This window comes from Anser anser (genome assembly GCF_964211835.1).
Source record: "Anser anser genome assembly, chromosome: 2".
Classification (NCBI taxonomy): domain Eukaryota; kingdom Metazoa; phylum Chordata; class Aves; order Anseriformes; family Anatidae; genus Anser; species Anser anser.
In genome coordinates this window covers 2,996,340-3,020,301 of record NC_139721.1, presented here as the reverse complement: position 1 = coordinate 3,020,301, position 23,962 = coordinate 2,996,340, and the positions used below count along the sequence as shown (strand labels likewise).

The 23,962-nt window shown below is 43.2% G+C and overlaps 1 protein-coding gene across 10 annotated transcripts in view; it reads right to left on the bottom strand.

Annotated features, from left to right (window-relative positions):
- Positions 1-23,962, bottom strand: part of TSNARE1 (t-SNARE domain containing 1) — a 471,236-nt gene that overhangs the window by 199,474 nt on the left and 247,800 nt on the right. For all 10 annotated transcript variants that reach the window (XR_014579369.1, XM_083823324.1, XM_083823323.1 and 7 more), the window contains one exon: positions 22,211-22,375. Coding sequence is in view for 9 of the 10 variants with exons in the window: in XM_083823324.1 (XP_083679450.1) it covers positions 22,211-22,375 (165 nt within the window). In the remaining variant the exon portion in view is untranslated. The remainder of the gene's footprint in view (positions 1-22,210; positions 22,376-23,962) is intronic.

Sequence of the window (23,962 nt, the reverse complement as noted above, 5' to 3'; positions counted from 1 at the left end):
TAAGTGAAACTGCTGCAGATAGAAAGGGAAGAACATGCTCTCTGTATCCATCATGGATAGGACGGAAAGTCATGGGTTTGAACCGCAACAGAAGATATTCATACAAGAAGTTAATGATTTGGGTGATTTGGGTAGTTGATCCTGTCTTAGAGCGAAGAGATGGATTTGATGACATTTAAAGATTCCTCTTAACTCTGCTTGTCAAATATTCAGTGCAATCAATACGAGCCCTGGAACTCAGACAGAGACGCACTATTCCAGGCAGCAGCCACAAACTTCTTATCAACTCGAGTCACTAAACTGATTAATGCATGCACCTCTCCCCCAGCTCTTATGCGTTAAGACAGATTCAGCAAATCTCCGCTCCGCTAAACATCCCTGTCCACAAAAATAAAAGGCAAAACCCAATAAGCTTTAAACAACTTTTCAGTAGCAATGAAGACATTTTCTGTCATTAAATAGCAATGGGTAGTAATCAGACAGCAGCGTCTCACCTCTTTAGCATGGAACAATAGCATCTGCAGGCAGGGAATCCTTACAACAGTGTGCCATCTATCATCTGTGTGTAAAAACAAACCACAACCAACCCCTGTCCCAAAGGCTGCATTTAGAAACTGTCAAGCATGTCTGCAGTGACAGAGCATGTACTCCTGGGCTTATAAAACCAGGAGTTACTCAGTACAGAAGCACAACAGCTATCCTGCCTTCCTTTCCACCTGCGATGGCCCCCCAAGGAAATGCTAATTCTGAAGAATTCAGAATCCATCTCTCCAGTTTGTTATAAAGTCACAAGCATGTGTGTTTGGTCATGCCCCAGCTCATGCTCCCTGAATTCACACCAGCTTTCAATGGTTTGTTTTAATTTGCAAAAGAGTTGGGTTAGGGTCTAGAGTTGAACCAAGGAGGGCTTGGTTCATTCCCTCACAGCTCCCTCTGGCTCATAGAATGAAGCCCTGGGGAAGACAGATGGGTCTAGGGGTGTGAGATGAGAAGTGGAGGGACTTAGGGGCTACTTTTGTACTGAATATACCTTCTTCACTTCAAGACAGAGTGGCAAAATGAATAATTTTCCAGCACAGAGAACATTAAGCATGCTGCCCATCATACCCCAGATTACGTGTCACTGAATATAATGAAATATAGATACGCAGGTATTTGCGTTTTCATTAATACTAAATGATATCAATATACTCATTTCAGGCCTCCATCCACAAAGTTACAAAGCTCCATGAACACTCCGAACGGAGGGAGGAAGGAGAGTCATTGCTTTGATTTTTGGTGACAAAGCAGGCAGCCTCAGTGCCTGTTGACTCCCTGGCATCTACTTGTAGAGTGAGCTCTCTGTCCAGTCCTTCCAGCCCCTGCTCGTCTCCTGCCAGCAGGACCGGTGGGGCTGTACTAACATCCAAACACAGCTCAAGCATTCCCTTACGTGGTCACGGGATGAGGCTATTTAGAATAAAAACAGAATGAAGCTTTGCTTTCCTAAAGCAAAATAAATAAATTTGCATTTGCCTGGACAGCTATAGATACTGAGAGCAGACATTTACCTGATGACAACTCTTACAGAGACGCTTGCCCTATGAGACTGAACACATGCCTTCCCCAAGGCTCACTGGCTTATCACTGGTTTCCACCAGGAGGCTGGATAAGGCCTTTGCTCACGCTGAACATCGATGAACACATCCTCTTTGCTGTCCCACATACCAGAGATCATAGAATCATAGAACAGCCCAGGTTGGAAGGGACCTCAAAAGATCATCAGATAAAACCTTTTTTTTTGTGGGAAAAGGGAGCTTAGATGAGATTATTGCACCCTATCCAATCACTTTTTGAAAACCTCCAGTGATGGGGATTCTACCATGTCCCTGGAGAGGTTGTTCCAATGATTGATTGCTGTCAATGTAAAAAAAAAATGTATTTCTAATATCAAGATGAAACCTCTCCCAGTGCAACTTGTACCCATTGCCCCTTCTCTTCTCCATTTGACTCCTTGTGAAGAGAGAGCCTCTGTCCTCTTTGTAGCTACCCTTTAAATACTGGAATACTGTGATGAGGTCCAACCTGAGCCTTTTCTTCTCCAGGGTGGAGACCCAACTCCTTCAGTCTTTCCTCATAAGGCAGGTTCTTCAGCCCTTTGACCATCTCCATGGCCCTCCTTCGGCACATCCCAGTGTTGTTTTTTTTTGAATTGTGGGGACCAGAACTGGACACAGTACTCCAGGCACAGCCTGAGGTGTGCTGAGCACAGTAGGATGATCACATTCCTAATCTCTACTAGCAATGTCCCTATGGATGCAGCCCAGGATCTGATTTGCCTTCATTGCTGCAGCAGCACACTGCTGACTGCTGCTCAGCTTGTCATCTCCACCTTTCAGCAGCTGAGCTGACCTCTGAAAACACCAATGATGTGCTCTGCTTCACTGCTTTCACCCTCTAGCCCCAATGCCTTCCCAGACCTGCAGGCTCCCACCCAAATCCGGCACTTCTGCCCATGCCAGGTCTCCCCAGTGCCATGGGGAGGAGAAGGTCTACATGAAGAACACCTGGACCATCGCAGCTCATCCTCCTTAAGTGCCAGAGGCACTGACAGCACTCAGGAGCATTTCATTAGTTGGCACAACCCCAATGGCATGTACAGTCCTTCAGCTAGGAGCCTAAAGGATCCTTTAAAATCGGGCAGCTTCCATGAGCAGCTACCAGCCAGCTTCAGCTCAAAGAAAATCAAAACTAATATCCCTTCGCATATTTTGCTCTGAAAGACCCCAGGTCAGGTTCATAGAGGGGCTCCTGCTTTCCCAAAGCATTCACAGTCAGGAACTGGCCCCCCTTCCTCAGCATCATTACGCACTGTCACATTTCGATTTATAGGACTCTCAAAGTGGTTTATTAATAGTGAGTGTTTCTGCCCTGGTTCCCACTCTGACATGTGCGTTGAACCCTCACCTCTGTCTGAACACTCTTTGGGTTTTGTTTTGTATCTTTACCTTGTTTATTTTTTTATTTTTTTATTTTTTTTCTGAACAGAAAATAGATTGCCATAAATTTTGCCCTTTCAAGTGTTTAGTGACAGAATGGAGTTGCCCTCAGTCACATCTGTTTATCCTGGTAAGCACATTTATAAAGCGATTTCCCATCCTCGTTATTCCGTCAATGGCATTTCACACTGCAGCTACTTTAATGTAGCATTTTATCACTTGTCCTGAGGGCTGTTGACAGCTGCCGGTTCCAGGGCTTCATTCCAATTTTAATTTTGTTCGTTTTCTTTTCTTTTTTTTTGCCCCCCACCTTTCCCTTATTCCTAAGCTCTGTGGGCTTGTGGGCAGAAGGAGGAGTTAGATGAGTGCAACAACTGATGATGATTTCCTCTCCCTTTTAACACAGAGACATTATAATCACATAATGTGAAGTTGTGTTATCAAGGAAAAGTTAAACTTCAGGGAAGTGTGGCTGCATTTCAGTTGGCTATTAGCCTTTTCACTTTCTCTTGATAAATTCTCTATTAATGTTACTGGTTTTAAATTTCCCTGCTCTCTTGCTGTGCAAAAATTGGATTGTTCATCTCCCAGGGATGGTACTTTGCATTCTTGCTTGCTGTGATCCTCCCGCCTTCCAGAATTACCTAAATCAAACCAGACTAGGCTACAATCCAGCTCGAGCTGTAGGAAAACAGAAATTCTACCCATGGAATTATACGCAAATATTAGTCTTGCAACAGTTCACTTCTTGCCTCAACACCTACATCTCCACCCAATAAAACCACCATAAGCTTGAGGTATGAAGAACTAAATAACTGTGTTCACTAAAAGAACGGGAACCCAAACCTGATCCTACCAAAGAGATTTTTCACTTATAGATGCAATATTTGCATTCTTGCAAGAAGCAAGAGCTACAGCACCATAGAAACTACAGGATTAAACCCTTCATTGGGATTAAATATTGTTTTGTTGTTGCTTTGTCTCAGACCATTTTGCTTGCACCTTTATGGCAACTCTTGGGTTGCTCAATGGCCCACCAAAAAGACTTTGGAGTATCAAGATAGCATCACCATTGGGAACCTTTATTTGACTTAGAAGATTATGAAAAGTCAATCCTTTGTGGTGGGACCAGAGCATGCATGCAGCACTGGTGTAAATGTTCTTCAGGCTACGCAAGTGAACGGAAGGTGTGGGGAGCTGGGGGTTGGCCTTTTCTCGCAGGTATCTAGTGAGAGGACCAGAGGGAATGGCCTCAAGTTGTGCCAGGGGAGGTTCAGGTTGGAAATGAGGAGACATTTCTTCTCAGAAAGAGCAGTCAGGCATTAGGACGGGTTGCCCAGGGAGGTGGTGGAGTCACCGTCCCTGGGGGTGTTCAAGGAAAGGTTGGGCCTGGTGCTTAAGGACAGCGTTTAGTGGGTGACATTGGTGGTAGGGGGATGGTTGGACCAGATGATCTTGGAGGGCTTTTCCAACCTTAATGATTCTATAACGTACGCAAGGCTGATCTGAGGCTGTGCCTTGCGTCATGTAATGGACGTCATTCAAGTCAGTATGGACCGGCTTGCAGACACTGCCACAACATTTCTGACAAAGTCAGAATAGGAAAAAAAATGTTTTGTCAGCTCTAAAAATCCTAGCCCAATTCAATATACTGTTGTTAGCCTGTCAGGTCACATCACAGGCTGTGTTACATCATTCACCAACAAAGGCTGAGATACGAATTTCATCCTGAAATGAGCCAACCTTTTTCTGTTGTTCACTTTTTCACTTAGCTTTCTTAAACTATAAAATAAATTCCTTCTCCTGAACTGATCTGCAATTAACATTAGATTCAATTATTATGTTTTTCAATTGAATTGATTTTTTTCTCTGTTTTATAACTGGAATGTACTGTCACGTTGGTGAAAGGGCAACTTGCCAGAATACTACTTAGGTAACCCTGGCATGTCTAAATGGAAAGCTTTTCATTTGTTCAATTAAACATAAGCATCAAAATCAGGACATTGTTTTTCTTTAATTTCATTATCACAGACTGACAGCTTATAAGTGCATTTGCTCATGCAGTCATCAGTCCACGATTCTCCAGACAGTACTATGCATCTTCTCTTTAACTAAAAATGGGGTAAATCAAGGAAATCTGTTATTAACATGCTATGTCATACTCTTACAAGTAAGCAGAAAATTAAAAGATTAAGATCGGTTTCTGAAAAACTAATAGCTTAATATGCAAAATCAAACGACAAAACCTTCAAGTGACAAGCTTCTGAACTTATGCCCAACGTGAGAAGGTGATCTAAGAGATGCGGATGACTGAAACAGGGATGTAGTGCTGCCACTCAAAAGGAAAGAAAAAAAAATCCACAAAAAATAGTGTTTTGTCCAAACAGTCTGGCCTGTATTTATCTAAAGAAAACCATAGACATCCATGATTATGGATGCATGTGAGAGCTTGTGAGATAAACAGGTCTTCAGGCAAATGAAGACAAACAGGCCAGACCACGGATGAGCTCATGGTTCAGCAAATGTCTAAAATCATATTGGATGAAATATGTCCTAAAAGTGTCTTCTCATTAACTATAATGAGACCTTTAAGTCAGATGGGGACATCTGCATCCTGGGAACCTACAGCCAGGGAAGAAGTACCTTGCTCCAGTCAGTAAAAAGTCCTAATGACCTGTAGTAAACAAGAGCTGACTTGCTAACAGTAACATCTAATCTCTATTTAAGAACAACCCCTGTTGCAGATTGCCGGTTACAAATAACTGAGCCTTACAAAAAGTCTCGGCTGTTTGAATGATGAACAGAGTAATAAAACTTTACGCTTCGCGGTAAAATGGCTAAACCAGGACAAAACAACAAAACACATGCAAGGCTGTGATAGCCTGGTCCTTGTAAGGAAAATCACTTATCCCTTGCAATTCTTTAAACAAGTCAATAGCTCAGTGGAAATGAAAAAGAAACTGTAAAACAGTTGATTTAATTCTTTTTCAGATTGTAAAGGCCTGTGATATTGTCACTCCTGAGATGACTATAGACGGTAACTACCGCGGAGTGAGGTAAAAAGCAATGGCAAGTGCTTCAGAAGAAAGAAGAAGAAAAAAAAAAAAAGCACACATGAAAAAAAAAAAAAGCCTAAAAGTAGGTCAGTTTCCATCGTAACAAAAGGTTAACAGTCCGCTGCCTCTGGGCATTTTGTTGGATGCCATGTTGTTAAATATATTTATTAGTGTCCCAGGAAGGGGAATCAGTGGTGGGAAAAAACAAAACGAAGCAAAACAAATAGAAAAATCTAAAAAGCAGACCAAAAAAATCCCAATCTGACATCACGGTGGTCCTGCATCCATGCTAACATGGAAGCTGTATTGACAAGTAGAATATTTATGACTGTAACTTCAGATGTTTGGGGTCAGAAATTTGAAACAGGGCTATCAACAAACCCACGACCACTTGAACACCCTGCTCTGGAGGGTACATAGGTTGAGTAGGCATAACTATCCAAGAGCCCACGGCACTACATGGCTTACTGGTCAAGCCACTGACGATACTAAGCCCTCTGCCAAAATGCAAACCTTAAGAAAGGAGGATGAAAAACCTGCCGAGAAAAGCGAATAGAGCTGGGTCAGTAACTGGCTGTTTAGTGAGAGAAGCAGACCTACATAGATGAGCATGGGGAGGGCCTGGGTAACCGTAAGAGCTCTTGAAATACCTTAAGAGATGGCCAAGTGCAACAAGAGTTAATCCGGACAGCTCAGCGCAGACCCTGTGGGACAGGTGAGCTGGATGGTAAAGTCAGATTGCACCCAGAGGACAATGCCCAGTGTGTGGGGCAATGCATGGACAGTTGTCTGAAAAAGATGGAATAATGAACAGTGCAGACCTGGTACGCTGAAGAGGTAGAAGTCAACCACTGGGGGCAATGCTCGGGGCAGAAGCAGCCCATACTTCTGTAGTCATGCTAGCCAGCACCGGAGAGGGCTGCTACACCAGAAAGACCTAAGCGCTTTCAATAATATGACAGTGAACGATGTTCAACACTGATGAATGCAAGTGAGAGGGAAAAATTAAAGCGGCTCGTACAGCTCACATGCCCCTACATTTGGCACAAGAGTTCAACAGACAGACTCGAGCAGCCCGAGGAAAACCACTGCTTAATGCATTGATGCCTTCCAAAACAGCAAACAAGTTATTAGGAAGCAGAATGAACCGGGCAATAAATAACGCAAGGTTGCCAGCCTGGCACCACTCACCAGCTCTGGCTGCACTTAGGAGGGAAGGATTCATTTTATTGCCGTGCTAATGCAATACGGTCAGCAAGTGCCAGCGCCTTTGTTTCAGATGGGAACGATGTGGGAGAGGCAGGCGGCACTTCAGTGGCACTCCTGTCCCCAGATCTCAGAGGACACGGCCCTGCCTCACCTTGTTTGAAGGTCACCAAGCATCAGAGAGCCTGCGGTACAAAGCAAAGCCGCCCCCTCGGCTCAACCCGCCGCAATGCAGTGCTGTCCTGACGCCCACGGAGAAAACCCACCTGTGAAACAAAGCTCTGGCTGCTCACGGCTCTCCCGTAGCTATTGTGGCGCTCTTTTTGATGGAAGGTAACAATAGATGCTCCAACTCCACAGGCATCGGGAGAAAAAGATTAGCAAGAGGCGTTAATATAACAGCGTTTAACCCAAACCTCACCGTGCCTACACATGGTACTGCAGAATTAATACCTCTGGTTCAGGGGGAATGGAGGGATGGAGAAAAGAAAGGGAAGCTCAGAGAGAGCAGTATTTGAAGCCAAGTGAACACACTATGGTGCCGTTAAAGAATCACAGAACGGGTGAGGTTAGAAGTGACCTCTGGGTCCATCAGGTCCAGCCCCTGGTCAAACAGGGCCACCAACATCAGGGTATAGCTGTTGTACAGCTTCCAGCCCCCAAATCCTCTTGTTTCTCTGCTGCCCCCAACAAGGACAACACTTCCACGAGGTCTCCCCAGCCCCAGCAGCCAGAACCATGCTCCATCCGACTGCATTACCCCCCAGCAAAGCACCAGTGTCCCAGACATGGGGCTGGGACTACAGGGGAGGGCTGCACCCTGATATAGGGGGATAACCTGCTTTTTTTGCAGGGGTGGACAAGGAGAGAAAATGTTGCAAGAAGCTCCAAGGTGGCAGTATCCGTTTGAGTGTGGTTGTAAAATGCTTTGTTCTTCTGCAAAATACCCAGGGGAGAGGAAAGCTGTGCACTAAAGAAATGCTGTTCACGTGTGTGTTTCTTAGGAGGTGTTTGAAAGTCACTCAAAATGAGGTACCAGTTCATTTGCAGATAGTAGAAATCATCATTGAAGTCAGTTATCTGTATCAATTTCCAGTAGTGGGGGATCTATCCTAGAAGCAAATGAGCACACTCACCAAATTCCCAAGGTGTGCTTGGGGGAAGATTGCCTATATTTAAAATTCACTGATTTATGATAGATCCTCCTTGGGTCTCTTTCCTACAAGGAGACATCTCAGGAAAAGCAATAAACCTTCTGCTGTGGTCCACAAAAAAGGGAGTTCCCGTAAATCTTAACAGGTGAGCTGTAAAAAGGTGTGACATTCAGCAGCGCCTGGAGTTAAACAGGAAGATTCAGGACTAAAAGATGCAGAGTCCTTAATCCTTAGATGGGGAGACAGGTGACTGGGAGAGAAACGCACAGCTAGTTCCCTGTTTGCATTTAAAGCTCTTTATTCACTGGCTCAGCAGCTCTGCTGTGGCATTTATTTTTAATGCTTTATTTTTGCAATTTGACTTTCTAATGGCAATCCCTGAAGTCACCCTCCTTAACCCTTCACAGTGATACAAATTAGAAAGAACAAGAGAGGAAATAACTGAAGGAACATGGCTTATCTGTCTGACCATGGCAGGAGGTTGCTTTCTCTTAAGCAATCACCACCAACGCACACAGGTGCAGGACTTCCATTTATTTCCTCCAGGTACATCCAGCATGGAGGGACCTAATCCCCAAATTCCCATCGTGAAAGCATTGAGGCTCGTAATTCATGAGCAGGAGCTGAAATTCAAGAGGCAGAGAAGTCATGGTGGTTGGTCTTCATTTTTTACTCCTATTTTAATCGTTCATCTGCAGTTAGCAAGGAACAAGGAGGAAGGAGAGAAATTCCTCCTGTGACAACTGAGATGGTTCAGAGTTCATCTTCAGGGCTATTTAAAAGGATAAAGCCTAACGTAGTTACCAATGCTAATGGAGTAACTTCTGGGCTACCACCGCTGGCAGCACCTGCTAATCAAAACAGGCCAATGAGCTGAAATTTGCATGACAGTATGTTTATACGGATTGTCAAAATTCAACTAAATGCAACATTCTACTGAATCACTGCAGAGCTGAAGGCATCCTTCGCTTTGCTTCCTTACTGGTCCCCCACCCTCCCTTCAACATCACTCCCCCCACCCTATACCAAGGAAAAAAAAATAAAAAATAAAAAAAAAAATAAAGAGGCACCTCTGCTCTCCTCCAAATTTTGGTAGGAAAGCCCCAAAACCTTGGAAAACCATAGGGACAGACACACACTGCTGTGAGTGTTTTGGGTGGTGGGGAGAGCATGAGTTACTTTGTGCGACCCCCTTCTGCTGCAGTGATCGGGTACAGCCAATTTTAGCATGTGACTCTTAGCTAAGACCAAGAAAGCAAATGAATTTCATGCCTGACAAATCGAAGCTTTCCAAAGGTATGTTGACCTGAAACCTGGTCAGAATGGAGGATGCAGAAGCTGAAAAGATTCATAATTCCCCCAAATCTCTGGATTTATGGCCAATCCCTAGAACCAGCCAGGGAAAGAGACAGTAGGTGCTTTCCCCAAGAATTTGTCTCGCACATGAAGATGAGTTTTTCTTACATGAAAGCATATTTCCTTACATAAAAACAACCTTCTCCTTAAATAGAGTACAGGGACTCAGCACTGTATGTGATTTAAAGTTATTCCTCCCGATCACTGCCAGCTATTTGGGCTTCCATCGTGGCGTGGGGAGCAAGGCGGCTGCTGAGAAGCTTGGCATGTGCAAAATGCTGCTCTACATACAAGGGCTTTGAACACAGACCCCCTCTTGTGAATGCAGCCAGCAGCAAACCATCGTTTGTAAACTCAGCGTATGCTGTTTGCAGTCTCCAGAGCTCAGCTTGGAGCACCCTACCTGCTCCCCACCACAGACATCTGCCAGTCCCACGGCACTCGGGAGACTGCTCCTCTTTTAAGAGCTTAACAGCACTTTGTCCAACATAGCCTCCCCTCTGGAAATTTTTCCCCCAGGTGTGTTTTATGCGAGCAAGTATCTTAGCAACTCTTTTCCTCCCTGCCCTCCCTCATCGTCATATCTCAGGATTTTTCAGAGGGCAAGAAGTTATCTCTCTCTTTGACAGTACAATCTGCTACACGCCCTCGGAGAGACGGGTTTGCTATTTAGCTTCTCCCGATAAAGTCATGATATCATGGGCGAAACTTCAGAACACAGCAAGCTCCCCCTGTAGGGGAGATCTGCCTTCAGTTACAAATGATGATTAGCGTTTTCCTTGAGCTTCATCCAGGCTGGATAGATGACAGTGTATTTTGTGAACAAGAGCACGTTCCATCTGCCTCGCAATTCAAATAAGGGGAGAAAAATTAAAAGCCGGCTCCGCCAGATCTTGTATTTGGATCTCACATCACAGCACGCTCAGAGGGAATTGGGAGCGGAAGTAGAGAACGGGCAGCGCTTTAATCCTGGCACGGACACCCACTCTTTCCTTGGTCTTAGGCAAGGCATTTACATTTCTATGGAGTTCCACTGGCAGCGAAACAATCCGCAACGTCTCAGTTTCCCCAGCTGTGAAATGGGGATAGGAGCACGGTCATACATCTGCAGCAGCTTTGATCCCCCATGTGCTGCGTGAGCAGGAACTGACAAGGGAAGATAGGGCTCGGGGACTTCTGCTCCAAAAATCACCAGCAAAAAAAAAAGGCTGAGTTAAAGGTAAGCAAATGCTTACAGCTGTCACAGCACTGCCTGCCACAGGTACTAGCGGGAAGTCTTAGACATTCATGAGAGTGCTTATAGAAAGGTCTTTTTAGTCCCTGACAGCTCAGTAGAAGATGTTCAGGCTCAGGGTGTAACAACAGGCTTTGTATGGGCTGATCTTTGGCCCAAAGCCCTTCTGCTTCCCATTCTTCAACAGCAGTCCCTCACCCTTACATCTGACGTTTATTCATCTTTTTGCTTTGTATCAGCAAGAGACCACACTATCCAAAAATGCTTTTTGATTCCTCCACAAGCAAGTGGATTTTTTAAGGGTTACTCTCCATTTCCTTCCTAAATAAAGCAACCAAACTTTCGCTGCATGCTTGGCCCCACCATATCTGCACGCCACTTGCTGAATTGTAATGAAAACGTGACCCTGGTCGTAAGTGCTTACAGACACCCGTGCTTGCAATGACCAGCTGGCTTCCGATAACAAACTGGAAATACAGACCAACCCAGCCGCTTGTATAATGCTAGAATTCCAGGAAGGGGAGGAATATTTAAAAGCTGTTGTGTTTTGGTGTTTGGGGTAGAATCACAGAATCATTCAGGTTGGAAAAGACCTCCAAGCTCATCTGGTCCAACCATCCCCTACCACCAATGTCACCCACTAAACCATGCCCCTAAGCACCATGTCCAACCTTTCCTTGAACGCACCCAGGGATGGTGACTTTATCTAAGGCTAAACCATGTGCTTTTACAAGTGTTGTAAACTAGCAACGCCCTACCAAGCACTAGAAATGTGTTGGTTTTGTTTGTTTGTTCGTTTATTTTGTGTGTGCGTGTGTGTTTTGTGGGTTGACATATTCAGGCCTCTCCGACGCCTTTTCTGCTGTTCATTCTTTGCTTTTCTCTGCTGGAGCAATGCATTAATTAGCATGTTAGGAAAGGACTGATTCCAACAAACTTTGTTGGGATCTATTCCTCAACAAGGAATATGGCTCAGAAAGAAGCGCTCAAAAAAAGATGCAATTATTTGGACTAATCCGGCAAGTTCGATAGTCACAGCACCACGTCTGCACTCTGTTGAATGCTGATTAATGTACTCAGGACCCATCAGAGCATGCAGACACATCATCCCGGGGATGTCCACAGAGCAACATTGATAGGACAGGGACCTCCTGGGCACAGGGCCACCCCACAGACTTCTCTTCCAGGGCGGTGCAGACGCAGGCGCAGACACTGTCCCCACACCAGCCTTTGCAGACTCCCACCCATCCCCCTGATGCCATCCCAATATCCTAACTGCTCTCCCAACTAAATGACAGATGTGGTGAAGGGTGATGAAGAGCATGAACCCCTGCCTGCAGCGGCAAGAGATGTCAGAGGACGGAGAACGAGAATGACTTGTATTTCCTCACGCGGGCGAGGAAATAGAAATGTCTTGTATTTAGACTGAAGGAAGATTAAGGCATGAACTTTTGGTAGCTCTCAGTGGTGCAGTCTGAGGAGATGGAAGGATAATGGGATCACAGGGTCACAGGATAATTCAGGCTTGAAGGGGCTACAGGAGGGCCCTAGCCCAACGTCCTGCTCACAGGAGACTACAACATCACACCAGGTTGAGCAGGAGTTTATCTAAAAATGTGCCTTTAAAAATATATATATATTTACATAAAAATCACATTACTCCATAATATCTAGGCAAGCCTTAGCAGTTTCTGCCTCAAGTGTGCTGTCTGGTAGCCTCAATACATAGAGGAACTGAAGACTTCAATGCAGGGAAGGAAATGACAACCAGAGGGGTCATACCAGATGGACTGATGACAAATGGAGTAGTGGGGAAATACAGGTGTGCAGAAAGCACGTGGCATAGTGGGGTGCCAAAACCAACAAAGTCAGTAAGCCTCTACCTGAAAAGACCATTTTTTACCCACATAGGTTATCTTCTGGCAAACCCAGCAGATATATCTTCCTTCCTACTTCTAAAACCAACACAAAACCACAGTTCTATAAAACCTTTTTCATAAAGGAACAACTAAAAATATTAGAGAATACCTGAAGAAGATGAGCCTGCAGAGTGCAGAGGACGTAAAATAATAGTCTCTGGTATCAGCCTCTAAAAGCTGACATTCACTGATAATACTGTTAACATTGCCTGGGATGTTGACTATAATTTCAGTGAGAACATGAGTCTATTACTGTCAAGGCAGTACCAGGCACGCACTTTTTGGCAAACTGGAGGGAACACGAACTGGTCTCACTGTGAAATGTGTATTTCAGTCACCGTTTCAGTGATCCCTTTCCCTTGTAACCTCTGCAGGGTCTCATCTTTGCCCTTGGTTCACCCTTCTCTCCCAAGATGCACGGGCAGGGATGGGATGCTTCAGGGCTTTTGCCACCTGAGCTTTTTCTATTCAGAACATAGGTTAAAAAAAAAATAATCAAATTTTCACCACTCCAAATGGAGAGGGTAACAACAGGTTAGCAAGTCTGTATCACCCTTCACTTCACCATTACTTCACTGTAATGCTTCTTTTCCCCTTTCTGAGTTAAAGACTCATGGATGTTAGTAAAGTGCAGCAGCTACCATCATGAAATAAGGAAAAAAAAGTGTTCTTACTGTACCATGATCTGAAGCAATGTGCTGCTGGAAGGAAAAAAAAAATCCAACAACTTATTTTCTAACCTAAAATGAATAAAAAAGAAAGCACGGCACTCAAAGCAGGAGGGCAAGAAGTCAAATCCTCAGTAACAGCTCTTGAGAGTCCTGCTGGGGGATCTTGCCTTATTGATGGACTATTGATCTGCATTGTTATTAATTAGCACCGAAGAGTGAACTGCTCTAACCCAAATACTAGGTGAGAGTGGTAATTCCCCTTTGGGGCAGCAAATCGCATCTACAAAAATAGTTGTATCGATGAGGCAGATGATGTTTGTACTGTCTGCGCTAACAGAAATAGCAGCAAGATATTACCTTTCTTGAGACAGTCATCATTTGGCAACAAAAAATAGGCAAAAATGCAGCATTTGGGGTGGAAAGCAACACGTTTTTAACAAAGGAAATATTAACACTTTCGTGAGAGCATTTGCAGAAGATAAACTCTATTTCACTAGAAGCACTAGAGATCTCTCTCCAGCTCTCTGCCTTACCAATGTACAAACAGCCTTCGGCTCAGCTCAGTTTCTGTGGATACATATGCAGATGTGTCCGCCCAAAATTCAGATTATTAGCAAAATAATGTGTATGTTAGCACTATTTTCTCCTTCTGCAGAGGAAATACTTCATTTTTAGTAGGTGTTGAAGTCCATCACTGTTCAGCAAAGCTCTTAAGACTTACTTACATACGATTTGCTGAATCAGGGCTTTCATTGCTAGCTCCGTGAAAACTCACTGAAAGGAGGAGTTCACAAAGAGAAGGATTTAGGGTGAAATTCTTTGACGCTAACAGTCCCTGGATAAGGCAATGGGAATCTAAAAAAAAGGAAAATTATCTCTAGTACGCAGTGGAAACCTCACCAATTTAGTTAAAAGCACTTCACTATACACAGTACCATCATAAGGTTACACCTGAGACACAAGAAATACCCAGGGCTAAAAATAGCTTTTATGTATTACTGTCTCTCTGTCTTGTGAAATCCTAGCTCATCCACATAACCCTGATGAAATGCTGATTGCAAAAATATACAAGCATTAACCATTTCCATGAGGAGAGGAAAAAGTACAGTTGTAGCCAGTCCCTAAGAAAAAGTTTGGAAATGTGCACGTAGCCTTAGCAAAAATGTTGTCTGAGCGGAAAGGATATGACGGAAGAATTTTCAGTTTGTATAACTGGCAGTATTTCATTTCGTGTCTCCTGTCTATGTCTGTGGATGTATTGGGCTTATAGGCCAGATGGATGTATAACAACAAACTTACAGCAGTTGTATTCAGTAAACAGTAGAAATAGAAGGAGATACAGCAAAAACTCTCCACAGCTGCATGAGACTTTCAGGCGTTTGTCTTTTGAACATGCAACTACCACCCACACCATCTTCCAGGTTATTATGGTCTATACTCCAGGGAAATGATCCAGGCTGCTCAGGTATTTGATATGGACTGGTCGAACACCACACTGTGCAAGGCTAGCAGAATTGACGAGCTATACGGACATTGCACAGCACTTCACTTGGAACCCCTCTGGGTCCCATGTGATGCCTCTTCATCCCTGAAACAAAATCTTATTTTGTGTGTTTTCTCTGTGCGAGGTGGCAGGTATCATGAGAAATCTGTGTCAGAGCTTGCTGGAACAATTTTCTTCTAGCGTGATGGTGAAGCTCCTCTAGCATGATGATGTTCTGGGCTCTAGGACATGATAAAAAAAGTATATGACAATTTTAGGCAGCACTGAGAACTGTCCTGGATGGAAAAAACTGAACTTAAGGTAATATGTGATTTTACTGGCTTGCTGGAGAAGACCAAGAAGCAGATTTTCCCTCCTGAGGGCTGAATCTATTGGTCAGAGTCCCTGAGGTGGAGGCTTGCAGTACATCTCTTAAAGCAGTTTCATCCAAGAAGCAGTAAGTTTGTGAGCTCTGAGAGCTCTGTGGCACGAGCTGAAACACAGGATGTGAGGACACGTGTGCGATTCTCACCAGAAGTGCTTTTCTCATTCAACACAAAACTTTTGAACAGACGCACCCTCAGGTAACGTGCTCCACAAGGAAGCCTGGAAGTGAACTTGCACACGTTCAGTGTAGATGCTTGAGAGAGCATCATCTGGAGTGCAACCGAGTGAGTCAAACTGACAGAGAAGACACCAAAACAGCACTGGCCCATTCAGGGCAGAAGCTCTGAAACTCCAATTAATGCAACCTTTCATTTCTAACTGGCGTGATTCTGGCAGTTTGGAGGCAGGAGTCGACATGCTAAGGACGTGGAGATTGACGAGGAAGCATTTTGATGTGAAGGCAAGTAATTTAGTTTTTGAGCAATGCATAAATATGCAAGCCACAAGAGCAGAAAGAGGGGCAGAACAGGTAAATCAGTATGCTAAGAAGCCGGTCTCTGCATGAGTCTGCTGGGATAGGCTGTTTTTTGTTCTCAATATTTGCTAAGGCTTCTTCACATTTTCAAAAGAGCCCAGCTGTTATTTCCACATATCTCTTATTTTGCCCTCAGGCTTGCACAGTTTCCCACAGAATTTACCCTTAATTCTCCTTATTCCTTCTCTTTCCTAAATGTCAGTGAAGACTAAAGAAAATTGTTGTGATCAAATCATCAAATCAATAGGGCTGCGGCTGTACAAGGACAGAGAAGATGCCCGTTCTCAGGCTCTGCAACTGCAGGTATGCACTTCTCTGCATCCACGTTACTAAGTCCTCTTAACCCCTGAATGGGGTGGCTGCAGCCAAATTGTTTTTGGAGAATACTAACTCTCAAAATGTGTTAATATTTGGGTAAGCACTGGGAAAAAAAAACGTGCTAGGATATGCCCTAACAACTTAGGACTGTAATGAGTCAGTTCCGGTGCCTGCTAGTGTTCCTTGATACTCCTTAATTTACTAGTGTAGGAATTACCTAGAAATCTTTCCATCAGTGCTTGTAACCTTTGAATTGGATCCATGGGAGTTTAACACATTTCTTAACGTTCAGCTTTGGTACGACACCAAGATCCTGTGCACAGTCTGCTGCTGTAGCAGAGGGGAATTAACAAATGGGGAAGAATTGAGAAAAGAGCACCGAGGTGGCTGAAAAGCAAGGGAGAGCGACTTGTGAAGAGGAGGATAACTGTTAGCACTCGAGGAGTTTAAACACCAAAGGGGAAGAAGAATTATTTGCAGGGTCCAATAGAGTTTTACTAGGTGTTAAGAGCTGAGAACGAGTAAGGAATCTTTAGCGAGAACAGAGGGAAGCATTTCATCAACACTGAAGTCTGCTGGACCGTGAAATAGTCTCCCAAAATAAATAGTGGCAGCCCTACAGCCCGGGTCATTTTAAATTAGACTGGCCAAAGTACTTGAGCGGATTCTCCAGGGAACAACTCAATACCGGGTCCCAGGGATGGCCATGTCAACCTCTGATGGGCATGATAATGAGGCTCCCCAACGTTGCTGTGAGCAGAGTGCATTTGAACACTGTTTGACACTTACACGGCAGCAGATCTTTCACGTACGGTGCTTGTCATGATATCATGTTATTTATACATTACTTTGAGTTGAAAAGTCTGTGTGAAGAGGCGAGCAGAGCCCTCATAAGTCAAACCCCTGGACTATCGAAGCTGATGAAATAGCTTGCATTAAACCTTCTAAACGGTTAGCATCAGTGAGAGATTTTACTGAAAATACCCCTCAGCAAGAAATTATACGTAGTAATGAGTGAACAAGGAACATGTTCGAACAAACAAACATACTCTGACAGACTCTGTGGGGCTTTTTCTTATTTTATTTTTATTGTATTTCATCTTCTGTCTGGTTCCAAATGCTTGACTGACAGGAGTGTAAGTTGGCATCTATCACTTCTCTTCAAAACAGATAGGAAATGAACATCAACATTTCTCAACACCAATCCATGGGGAACAGGCTTTCCTAAAAATAAGAGCATCTCACACCTGTTGCCACAGCCTATTCAGCTCATCTTCTCTTTTGCCAAGAGAGGTATTAACTAAAATGAAGTTCTGTTGTTTTCTTTTGTTTTCTCCAGGATATCCTCAACTGATGATCAGAAACTAGATGGAGGTGTTCTCGACGTATACTCACTTCCCACAAGCAAGCAAAGCATCATCTCTCATGCTCTGATGACCAGATATTACTGGAGAAACCTGTCTGCCTTCTCATATTAGCCACATTAATGCTTGAGTTCTGCATCATATATTAAAAAAGAAAAAAAAAAAAGAAAGAAATGGAAACCTGTGGAAATACCCCTTGGACCAGGGGATCCTTTCTGTGATGTTTTGCTTCTTCTGACCTACATGAGGAAACAACACTTTAAACAACTTATTCTCCCAATTCTCTCTGAGATGTAGGATGACACTCTTATCCTCGTTTCAATAAGTGACTTAAGATCAGTATGATGAGCACCCAGGTCACATAGGCTGATGGCAGAATTGACATTGAACTACTTCCAAATGCTTTCCTAGCACCCTTTTGTTAGGGAACTCACCATGGGCACCTGCAGCTGATGGTCTCCCATCTATAATGTCCACCCAGTTAGTGTTGATTTATCACCAGACTGTGTTTCAGCCAGACTCACCTTATAATCATTTGGTCTGAGTGACTGAACTCCTAATTGTTAAGTAATTTGGTAATTACATTTATTTCTATAAAGTGCCTGACATCTGCTGCCTTTCAGGGCTGAGAGGTGATGTGATCAGTCCTGGTAATGTAAGGTTTGGTAGCCAACAAAATGGGCAGCTGCCTACCCCCATGGGCTGAGCTGTTATTGCTGCTGTTCCTCCTGTGCGGATGGAGAGTAAAATGGGCGTAGGGAGCTCAGGATAAATAAAGTGGCCTTTGCTATTACAGGCACAACCCTGCCCAACAGCAGGAGCTCTTCAAATATGCCCTTGGATAACATTGGTAGTAGGGTGATGGTTGGACCAGATGATCTTGAAGGTCTTTTCCAACCTTATTGATTCTATGACATTTCCGTCCTGGCTGTTCCCCACTGTAGATGGTAATAGCATGCTCACTGCTGCATTATCAGCCCAGGAAGCACAGGAGTGGGATGTGAGGCTCCTGTAGGAAGGGACAGAAGGTTGTGGAAGAGGTGGGATGACCTGATGGAAATGGTCGTAGTGCCTGGGAGGGCTTCTTCTCCTCCTCCTCTCTCACCACCTCTGGACCAGCTGTGTCTGTATTGGAAGGATCACCAGAGGTCGTCTGAATCAATACTGCATTTAGCACTTTGTTTTCTGTAGGTCTTTCCAGTCACCAGGCAAGGTTCCTCATTCGGTGGTTATCCATTTCTTCTCAAAGTTTTAATTCTTCCCCCCTGACCACAGGTGCCAATGAAAAGGCACAGGGGGCTAAATTATATCCATTTGCTATGGCAGAGCTTGTGCCAGCACTGAGCACTGACAATGCACATTACAGTTCAGCTCATGTATTTCTGATGGCACATTTTACAGGGCTATATATAAAGTTGTTATGGCATCTATTATTCACTGCCAATACAGTTCAAGTTAAAATAGGTTTTATATAACAGTTCAAAGCAATATTTTAAGAAATAACACTTGTGTCAAGGCTGCTGTGTCCTACCAGATTTTGACATTTCCAAGCAATAAAGATCTTTATCCAAAATGTAAGGTTTTGGCGAGACATCTCCCTTGCAGACTTCTCTATTTTTAATCTGCAAGCAATATCAAAAGAAGTAGATTTAAATAAAATGAACAGCCAGCTGAACTTCTGACATGGCTGTTATCTTTCTAGGTAGAAACTGTGAACACTGAAAAGTGCTTCAAGGGACGTTCATGACAGAGAACAATGTCCCATTAACCTGCACCTCTGAAGAGATTCTAGAGATGTGGAAAACACAGAAGTGGGAAAGAGCCATTGGAACATTAAGAAGATATCTATTATGGACCCAATTTTATATCTGTTTTTGAGGACACGAGATGGCAAGAGAATTCATTTCCTCATTCCTTTAGCAACGAAAAAACGTTTTTATATGTGTTCCTGCAAAAAGGACAAATTCGATGTCTCCAAAAGAAGAGGCCCAACACTGGTACCAGCATCACGAGCTTCTCTGAAGTTATGTGCTAATCAGTGTGCCCCAGAAGACACAATGTTCTAGCAATGCTCTGCTTAAGACCTGCGTGTTTCTGGTGCTAGATACTCAGAAAAGTAACAATCCCAGTAAGGCCAATCTACTTGCATAAAATATGTTTTGCACTGCTCTGTTCTTCATTCTGGTCCCCAAAGAGCACAGGAGTACAAATGCTACATATCAATTTGGTGATAAATTTAGTTTATTAGTTGGGTTTGACAGTTAAGAATAATGTTTCCTCTTAGCCTTCTTGGTTAGTTACTGGTTTCGAAAGCATATTGGGAAAAAAAAGTTGTAAGGGTGACTTTGAGCTCAATGAGTCCCTTCTCCGTACACCGACAACTTCTAATGAAATTGGGGAAGTTTTAATGTACAAGATGAGTCTTTTCACAAGAAATATGTTCATGTGGGTCAACAAACAGAAAAACAAAACCCAGTGAAAATGATTTAAAAGCACCATCTGCTTATTCAAATACAGCTGGGGAGAGGTATGATGCAGTCCAAAAATCCATTTCATTTTCATTATATTTCTTTCAAAAGAGATGTTAAATAAAATACTGCTGGGCCTAAATGCTTTCCTCCTGGGGAGAAATGTTTTAGCTGCATTTGAAATAACGTATGTGGAATGCAGTCCTGCTTACTGGATAAACACGGATCTCAGATAGCAAAGCAAAATGGATGCAGCTATGTTGGGGACGAGGAAAAACAACTGGTAAAAGCAGTGCACACATTCTTGGGAAGCACAAGTCTGAACTTCACTAATTGCAAAAGCCAAATAGGTTATTCAGAGGGACGTTAATATTAAGCAGAAAGGTAAGCAGAAGCTACCAAATCAATAGATATGCAATCTGCAAAATACATGAGCACTGCATTTATTGAGAAGTTGTATAGCACTGGGACTATATTCACCCAAACTCCTTGGCTGTCTCCTCAGCTTTCAACACCAGCAGCTTTCCTCCCGTTTCCACAAGCCACTGGAAAGCAGCTCTCAGGATGCATAGATGTGTACAATACAGAGAGGGAACAGCAGAAGTCACCCTGAGTACCCCTGCATGGCCACGTGGTCCAGCGTGGCACCATGCAGAAATACCTTACTGTGGCACAAACACAGAATTTTAAACAGTAAAATAAGGACTACTTTTTTTTTTTTCTTTTTTTCTTTTTTTTTTTCCCCTGGGAAGGAAACAGGGCAGGATAAAGTTGAAAAGAGAAAAGCAGTGACTATATTTTAGAATAAACAATCACAACAACATCCTTTTAATCCACAACACGATGCAGAAATACCATTGCATCCATCCTTCTTGCACATCACAGTACAAGATCATGTCAAAACATGCATCTTCTTGCAACAGAGTTCCCTAGAGTTTGTCCTGGTGGGTGCAAAGAGATTCCCCAGGTATGAAAAGTTAATTCACTCCCAAAAATACTCAATGTGAGAATATTCTTTCACAATTTCATCCCTAGTAATGCACACAAGTGCACAAAGGTCAATCATCTCTATTCAGCAAACCATAACAGAGATTAGATGTACGCTAACCTCAACCCACTCCTATAAAACCATCAATATTTCCTACTTACAGGATTGACTCATATGTAACTATCACTGTGTGCAAACAGAGGTCAAACCTTCACAGCACCATTCTACAGCAGGAACATTTGTCCTTTTTACCACTGTTAACTCAATCACAATTCCTGCTACACCACAACCAAAATCCATTCTGATAAAATTAGCTCAATCCCATTAAAGGACAAAGTATAGTCCTTAATTAAATGTTCTGATTTATTCTGAAGCCCTCTTTTTTTGGTTCAGCTTGAGTTTAGGCCTGTAAAAGCATACACATTAGAAAGATTTTATGTTCTAGTTTTTACTCATTTATTAACTAAATTTGGGTAACAAGAGTTTCCGAAAGCATAGAAGAGAGGTATAAAAAGAAAAATGTGGGATGTTTAACTCATTCAGACCTCTTTTTGTTCCCTTTACCATATTATATTTATAGCACCTCTAATAAAAAAAAAAAAAAAGTGAGGAAAAAGAGTATGCCTTCTTTTACCTATATTAAGAATATCCAAACACTGTGACAAAGCAACAATTCTCGAAAAAAAATCAACTTATTTCATCAACTTATTATTCTCTCTAATGAGAAAGATGAATATTTTCTGTCCCAAACTTCAGTCTCAGTTGTTTCTACAACACGCCAAGAAAGTTGTTTTGCTGTTCAAAAGCAAGTTCAACTAAACTACCTTACTACAGGCCGTTATGGAAGAAGAAAATACCAGCCAATGAAAATTAATTACTACTTGCCATTTTTATTACAGGTCATATAGGTTTCTAGTTCTTCCTTCTGCCACTCAGTTCCAGTTTTAGAAATGCCTGATAATCTCTCCTATATGTAGCGATGATGTACAGGCAGCCACGTTAATTAGCATTTCTTTTGTCACGTTGAGCAATGCAGAACACAAGGAACCTGCACTTCCAGCTCGCAAGCCCACGACAAGAGGAGGTTACTGACCTCAATCTGCTGAATGGCCTCCTCCCGCTGACGGATGGCCTCCAGATCCTCTTCCGTGATTTCTGAGAGCAAGGCTTGATCCTGGCTCTGGTTTTGCCACATGCCATCTCCTCCGTTAAAGATCTTCTCATCATCAGCGAGGTCAGAGAAGGGAGTCCTAGGGCTCTGCTCAGGTGGGGGAATAGAAAGAAAGCAAAGGAAATTTAACTGTGGTTCAGTTTTATACAGCCCTCTCGCAGGAAAGAAAATAGTCGTACAATAGATTACATAAACCATAGTGAAAAGGTGAAGAGAGTAACTGGAAGTCACATGAGAGAACACATATCAGGTCTTGAGGAAGAGTTAGGACCTGAAGCCAGATCTCTTGAGCTACGTTAGAGCCCCAGCAGCCAGTTTCTGTTTTCTGACAATTCTCACAGAACAAAACATTTACATGCAGCTGAAAAAAACCATACATTTACCTCATTGATTTTACTGTAAAACCTTCTAGAATTAGATGCTTTCTCAGATGTATATAAGCCCTACGTGTCTGCCTTGAAGACTTTACAGTCCAACTTTCAAAAGAAAACAAAGATGCTATCTTGTTTATTTATGAGAAACTATAAATACAACTAAAAAAAAAAAAAGCAAGGCATTGATTATAATGTTCCTGCACAGTCATCAGTATGAGAACCTCACAGCCTCACAGCTTTATGGTGTTTCCTCTGTAGAGCTGACTTGCTTTTGCTTCAACGTCAGAAACTAATTTCTAGGTAGCTAGATGCTCGTGTTGCCTTCAGGAGCTGTGCTTGTGTTCTGAGCCAGGTTCAAAGAGCCTGCTCGTGATCCAACTCATCTACACTGTGGAGGTTTTGCAAGGTCTTCTCATCCTCCCAGCCTTTAGCTTCTGCGCCTATAGAGACGATTCAGTATAGACAGGACTCAAGAGAATGAACTGACACGAGGTTGGTGTGGACGGTCCAGAGGTCGAGTCCAAGTCCTAAACTAATAGGCACCGCAGAAGGCTCCAATCGTACAAGTTCATGGGTATTTAACTTCAAATAATGCACGTAGTCCTTCAAACTGGCCTTGATTTGAGCTCTGACTCCCAGTCAAAAGTTACAATAAAAAGACATTGCAACTGCTTCCAGCGCCATGAAGTTGAAAGACGAAATGGCAGTTGCTACAGCACGCTCTTGACCTGAATGTCCCCAAAGTCCCCGAAAACTACAGGAGAAAACAAGCACAACCATTGAGGAGCGTGCTCAGTTCTCTGAATCTGGACTTACCAGAAACACAATCGCTGGGGCTCTTCAAGGAGTGGTGTTTCAGAAATAAAGGCCTTTGCTCTCTTGCTACAGCTAAGTTCTCAAAGTCGTTAAATGCCCTGAATTCTCCCAAATTGGACAGGATGCAAGGCCATCACGTAGCTTGTTGGAAGGGCGCAGAAGGACTGGAAGACTGTAAGGACTGCAGTGGAAGTCGCAGTGGAAAAAAATGTCAAATCACCTAGGCACGAACGAGAAACCTAACCGATCATGCAAGAGGGAGGCAGGAAAATGAGCAAAAAAAGCCACTTATAAGGGGTTTTACTTCGTGCTGCTCTGCTTAGAGATCTGCCTTGGAGGAACTGTGAAGGAGGCATAGAGAAAATGGGTAGTTTTTAACTATTACTGTCACATTTAGACACGCAAACTAGCTAGATTTTGAAGAATATCAGGCACCTGGAAACTGTTATTTAACTCTTTAAAAAGTGTATAATTTCTGCATTTG